This window comes from Mixophyes fleayi, chromosome 9, assembly GCF_038048845.1.
Source record: "Mixophyes fleayi isolate aMixFle1 chromosome 9, aMixFle1.hap1, whole genome shotgun sequence".
Lineage (NCBI taxonomy): Eukaryota > Metazoa > Chordata > Amphibia > Anura > Limnodynastidae > Mixophyes > Mixophyes fleayi.
In genome coordinates, this window is record NC_134410.1 from 98,295,372 (window position 1) to 98,302,239 (window position 6,868).

The window sequence follows — 6,868 nt, forward strand, 5'->3', positions numbered from 1 at the left end:
TGGATAAAGACCAACATTCTATTTTCTTGCTCAGTGTCAGCTCAGAAACTTAGAAAACCGTTCATCTGACTTGTAACTAACTGTCTGCAGAAAACAATCAGGAAAAATCCCTTCAGTGAATTGAGCAATGAATATTGTGATATTTCCTCTGTGAACATATTCTTATAGTTTCACTCTCGGTCGAGTCCAGAATAAATCCCATGTGTGTTTTTGACAGTTCTATTTGCAGTATCCGTTCCCTGGCCTGCCCACACAGCTTTATTATCCTAACACCACCTACAGGGACTTTCCTAATATAAAGCAGAGTAAATCATAAGGAGAGCATGCAACTGCCTTCAGCAGCGATGAAAGCGACTAGTATCGTCTGTAGGCGGAACACTCCCTCTCAGGATGGGAGGGGATCGGTGGACACTTGGAAAAGAGGGGGAGTTGGTGCTTTATATACTGGTCGGCCAGCTTGATAACATCATGCCTTTAGATGATTTCGTCTCTGGGACCTGAACTGAAGCAGACACCTATCAACTCTGTAAAGACAATGGAAGTGAGCGTTGACATGTTGCAGGAAGAGAATCGCAATACTAATTACAACTTAAGTTTTCGGCATGCGCAAGATAGGAGCATTAGGAGACTGCAATGGATTGTAGCTTTCTGTGTGGCTTGCCTGTGCGTTTTGATGTTCCTTACAGTCTACCAGATATTTGGAGGTGTAATTTGTGACAGGAAAAACAAGGTAATGACAGTGCCAAGTTCAGCTGATGTAAAACTAGTTGCTGACAAAAACATAAACACGCTTAATAACCAATTGGAAAAGTCTATGCATTTTTTTTTGTTAGTGTAGAAAATAACTTTCTTGGACATTTTAAAATTGCAGTTTCTTTCTAAGAAAATTATAGAATGCGTTTCTGGGGGTATATTTACTAAACTGGGTTTGAAAAAGTGGAGTTGTTGCCTATAGCAACCAACACAGATTCTAGCTGTCATTTTGTAAAATGTGCTAAATAAATAACTAATATCTGATTTGGTTGCTATAGGCAACAGCTGTACTCTTTCAAACCCATAGTTTAGTCAGTATACTCCCAAGAGTTAGGGCTGTGATTAAGAAAATGGTGTTGGCATGTATGAAAGCTTACAATGGGAAAAGAATATAACTTGTCCTATTGCACTTGTGAAAGCAAACATCTGGTTGCTATTGTCAACAATGCTATTTTACTTTTCACTTTGCACCTGTTTTCAGAAATGTCCCTTTTACATGGAAAAATGGCAAAGTTTAAAATAGACATATAAACTGCAATAGTTACAGTATTCCTTTAAATATTAATATTGTTGCACAATCATTTTCTTAAAGGATTAAGATGACAGATTTGTACACTTTAAAGTTGGTGTCACACACCAGCAATTAAACACTAGGACACTTTAATGTCCGATCCCCAAAAATGCTGTATTTATGACATGGATGGCTTTAAATGGTTTCACTAATAAAATGCTATGGGCATGATTTTTTGCCAGCAGGATTTAAAGTGGCATCTTTTTTAAGACAAAATCCAGCAAGTTGGGTTGAGAAATGTACTTACCAACCCCTAAACGCTAGGTTTTGCCTTTACAACTATTGCCATTTTGAATCCTGCCAACAAAATCGCTGAAAATTGACAACTAGGAAACCGATGGTTGATAAATAATGACCTATGCTTTGTATGTATATGTGTACGTGTGTATGTGTATGTGTGTATATATACATATATATATATATATTATATATATATATATATATATATATATATATATATATATATTATATTACTTTCCTCCCACAATTGTGTGTGAGCTGTGGCCCCATAAATGTTTATTTTTTAGGATACTGCGGCCTTCCACATTGAGTAGGAAATGTGGTTTCCCTCTTACATTGGACATATTTAGAGCATTTCTAATTCTTTCACAGCTATAAAACTTTTGTGTGGTGGGGAAGCTACATTTCCCGTACAGTGGTATGGGAAATGTAGTTTCCACTTGCATTGAAAACGCAAGTCAGGAGCAGCATTTGAACAGCACTGGGTAAGGGCCCTGAAGTTGGTTATGCTTTTGTAAATACAGTTAAAGGATAGGTCCACCTCTTTTATTTAATGTACCTATTTTAATTCAAGTAGACTCAAAAGACCTAACTGCAATTGATAGATGAACTCTACCTGACAATTTAATACCTTAAGAAAGCTGTGGGCTTCTGACTGTTAAGCCATGGCTTTCTAAAGTGGACCTAAAATTGATTGCTTACTGCATTATAGGGCAAACTGAGAACAACATATGCTCCTTGGCTACTGTTATTTATTTATAATTATTTATTTTTGATAATTTTTCTACTCTATTATATATTTGAATAAATATAAATCAATAATATTTGAGATCATTTGTAGATTGTTTAATATTGACAAATAATTTCATTTTATTCTTTATTTTTTATTTCTATCCTTTTAGGTCCATAGTGAACCTTACAAAGCTCCAGGTATATGTCAAAAACCTGTATTTCACTTACTCCTCTTTTGCCAAGCTGTGACATCTTGTACTACAGGCTGTTATCATTTGGATACAAGGCCATAGAACAGCACAGTCATAAAAATGAACCATATGTGCAGAATTATCTGTATACAAGTCACTTACTTGCTGACTTAATGCAAAGCTGGAAAATACAGATCTAATTGAAACAAATGGCATGGTGTTGATGTGGAGAACATATGCATTGTATGTGAGTGGGGCATGCCTGACCGAACCTGGGAAGCCAAGACACTAGTGTTTGGGTTGCACTATTTATTACAATTAAACTTGTTCTGTATGTAAAAGAGCTTGATTGACTGACGCAAGGGGACATTTCTGTATTACATATCCATTCATTGTCAAGTTTATCTGAATGGATATTGCAAGAATTTGGTAGACACAAACCCTATTTTTTGTTATTGAGAATGGACACATAGGGGCAGATTCAATTAGCTGCGTTGTTCTCAGAACAACAAGGCCGCAGGATTTTCGGAAAAGAATTCCACTGAATTTTCCATGCAGCGCATAGAGCCTCAAGCAAAAATCTGCGGAGAATTTATCGTAGTAATGCGCAGCCGCGTTGTTCTGAAGAACTAATTGAATCTGCCCCATAGAATAGAATGGGGTTTATGTTAAAATGCAGAAGATTGCTTTCCACTTGCATTAAAAATGCAAGTCATGAACAGCATTTAAACCCGTGTTTGGGACCTTATGGTTATGCTTTTGTAACTACAGTTAAAGGATGTGCCCACCTCTTATATTTAACTTATTTATTTTAATTCAAGTAGACTCAATATACCTAACTGTATTTGTTCCGTAAACTCTAATTGTATCTAGCCCTTACTTTATAAATCGTTGATATATTTCCTCTCTTATAACTATATACACTGTGCAGATGGCCGACTATTTACACTGGCATTGAGTTCAAATTTGTGCAGATCACATATACAATATACTCGGGCAACAAATTTCAGTTCTATGCTGTAGTGCATCCACACTTCACTATGCTACACTGTACAGCCGCTATGCAGTGGGTTCCTCTGAACACATTTATTCTTTAAGCATCATTAAGTGAAATAATGAATACCACATTTAAGCCATACAGTTTCAGGCATACTAATCTTGAATCTGTTGAGGGATGACTATGCTTGAATTTATCATTTATCTTTTTCAGGGAGGGATCATAATTATGCTACTGAAAAACCCCGTGCGCATCTAACAGGTAATTTTAACTTTTTTATTTTAAACTTCAGACTAAGGATAAATGCAACTCTTCTTAGTACTTGAATATGCAGAGGTTATGAAATGAGGAAAAAGCTTAATTTGCAAAACTTATTAATATTTACCAGTCTGGATTATAAGGATAAATAATTTACTTTAAAACTAAGGTTTTGTACTTCAGTAAGTCTGTCTCTCACGGTATTCCTTACATGGGGGAGCTGAAAAGACTGCTTATGTGGCAAATATTATTTAGAATCACCAATGAAAAGTCTGGGAAGGCTTCAGTGGTTCTGTGTATAGTGGATTGAGTGGAAATTATGTATAATGATTGTTTTCTCTCTCTAATTTGCACACTTTAATACAGCACATAATAAATATATAAAATGCTGCTTCTCTCTCAGGTACAAGACAACACGAATTAAATAAAGACCTACAGTGGGAATCCCAAAACGGACTGGCTTTTATAAGAGATGGAATGGAGTATGTCAATAAATGTATCCAAATCCCAAAAGATGGGTATTACTTTGTCTACTCTAAAGTGTCATTCCGTCCTGGATGCAAAAAAAATTCAATTGTTACAGCGGATATCAGGAGGTTAAATCACAACTACCCAGTGGCAGAAATTCTTCTAAGTGGACTATCATTTTGTGTTGGAGATTCAGGTTTCCAACCCATCTATCTGGGTGCCCTTCTTGAACTAAAGAAAGGTGATACGTTGAAGGTAAATGTGACTGATATCGACCAAGTAGACATCTCTGTTGATCACAAGACTTTCTTTGGCGCTTTTTTAGTCCAGTAATAGATAGTACTGGAGTGGTGTTGTGAATGGAGAGTTTACCTTTGAGCCATATTTCTAAATTCTATTGATGTTCATTTAGAAATTATATCACTTAAAATGTAAACCAAGCATTTAGAATTTCAACATGTATACACTTTGTTATACTCATTTACAAATGAGCAAACTAATTGTACTTCATCCTTCAGGATGTCTCGGGATGTGTTAATGTGCACGTTTAATGCCATGCATTTCATTTTACAATTCAGCTGTGTAGGGAAAATGGCTATAATGTCCTACTTGGCAGAGTTCCTTGTTGAATGACTCCATGATTTACTAGTTCTCCTAAAGATTGATGCTTTTATCACATGTATTTTATTTTTAACTGTTAAAGTTTGCTCCCATGCAACAATAAGTTAACCGATTACTATTATGTACCTCATATTATTCCCAATTTGAAAGTCAGCATCCTTCAAGGAAACCTACCTCCCCTTATTTCCAAACAGTGTTAATTTTACAAATTGACAAAATGTTTTCCTATAAGGTTTCCCATCTCCCTTCTTTTCTGTAAACTGAAACAGGAAATGATGTGCTACAAATAGAAATGATGTTGGTGAACTGGGATCTTCAGTATACCCTTAAAGAGCCGGTTGAACCTTTGATGTGCTCTAAGCCAATAATGGGCAACCGGCAGCCCTCCGAGCCTTCGCCTGTAGCCCCTAGATGAGACTTCCCTGGGCATGCATTGAACCCGTGCATTCTTGTAAGGGGCCACCACTATGCTCTTCAGAGAGCACACCATGGGCCTCGGAAGGGCAAACATTCACAAACTTGGAACATGTAAGGAGTAGGTTTTTCCAATATCACAAAATCAAATTGATGCATTTAAAACAAAATGTATTAATCCAACTTGTTTGATGGGTGGAGGTTTTGCTTTGGTTTATGGGACATGATTGCATTTAAATAGACTTAATTAAACAAGTCTGAATATGCTTGTGATACTTCTATTTTATTGCATGATGTTTGCAGGATGTTTACAATAAACATGATCTGGAATGTCTGATAGGTATCGCATTTCCACTAGCCACTTGCCAAGTGTATATAGAGATGTTTTAATGAATTAAACGTTATATTTACACAAAATAAATAATAATTGTACAGATGCCAGTAACAGAAATGGTTTAGATTGGATTCCTGTAGAATGTTTGGTATGTGTATCCTGTACTAGCTGCTGTCACTGGGAAAAGTCCAGGCACAGATTAATAAATGACCATTACAGAAATATCTTCCATGAAGAGCCAAAGAGGGCTTGGGGACAAAATTATCTTGTGAACACTGGAAAATGGAACCTAATTTTCCCTTTGCTTTCAAGAATATTCTCTTTAGCAAAAACAGGAACTGAAATATGAAATGCTCTCCAGCATCACCATGAAAAGCATTTTGTGATTACAATACAAATATATTTACATTTTTATGTTCAGCATTGTATTATGTGAAACTATACAAATCATGTAGTTTGTATTTTGCAACCATCAATTTGTGTATTTTTGTGATTTAATCACCAGTGTTCAGAAACATTGCAGGCTATTCAATGCAAAGTACCTACTGTAGCTGGGGAGAATGACAATGGGAAGCTTGTTTAGGGCTTGGATTAGTCCACCTGCTTATATTGCAAGGCACTAAAATAAACTTCATAGCAGTGATTGATTGAAAAGACTTAAGCTGGGGACATATAGGCCAATCCAACATACTGAGCAATAGTCACCTTCCAACTTGGCGACACATATGTGTGGACAAATTAACAAGGCCTGGCACATGAGTCTAGTAGATGGATAACTTCCGTCTTCAACAGTGCCTGTTAAAGAGGTCAGAAGGGTGCCGCAAACACACGGGGGCTGATTCATTAAGCGACCCATACTGAACGTAATGTGCCTTTTTTTTTCTTAAAAAAACGCAATTAAAACGAGTACACCCGCGTCCGAACTCAACAGGAGCAGATGTGAAGATACCTTTGGTGATGAATACAGGTGTAAGTCTGCTCTGCTGTGATCCAGACACTGCAGAATCCGTCCAATATCTATATGAAATATAAACTCACAAAAGATGTACAGAAAAAATAAAAAGCTATTCAGTTAATGTCACCTGTTAGTAATATAGGCATTAATGATAAAACATTAAAAAATAAAAAGTGTTTCCATGACATACATTTATTAATATGCTATGAATGTCTACTGTACATAAAATAAATTTTAATAGCCGCTCTTGATTGCAAACACATGTTCTAGCATACATACATACTCAGCCGTCATCACTAGTAATTGGCACTTAGACTAGATCGGACGCTGCTGC

The 6,868-nt window shown here is 36.3% G+C and overlaps 1 protein-coding gene across 1 annotated transcript; it reads left to right on the forward strand.

Annotated features, from left to right (window-relative positions):
- Positions 1-337: 337 nt before the first annotated feature.
- TNFSF15 (TNF superfamily member 15) lies at positions 338-5,397 on the forward strand. The gene is made up of 4 exons (XM_075186057.1): positions 338-730; positions 2,467-2,494; positions 3,698-3,745; positions 4,146-5,397. The coding sequence occupies exons 1-4, from the start codon at positions 479-481 to the stop codon at positions 4,541-4,543; spliced, it is 726 nt and encodes a 241-aa protein (XP_075042158.1). The 5' UTR covers positions 338-478; the 3' UTR covers positions 4,544-5,397.
- The last annotated feature ends 1,471 nt before the right edge of the window (positions 5,398-6,868 follow it).

Coding starts and splice junctions, on each gene's coding strand:
- TNFSF15 (XM_075186057.1), top strand. CDS start 479: ATGATTTCGTCTCTGGGACCTGAACTGAAGCAGACACCTATCAACTCT. Junction 731..2,466: donor TTTGTGACAGGAAAAACAAG/GTAATGACAGTG, acceptor CTATCCTTTTAG/GTCCATAGTGAACCTTACAA. Junction 2,495..3,697: donor TGAACCTTACAAAGCTCCAG/GTATATGTCAAA, acceptor TATCTTTTTCAG/GGAGGGATCATAATTATGCT.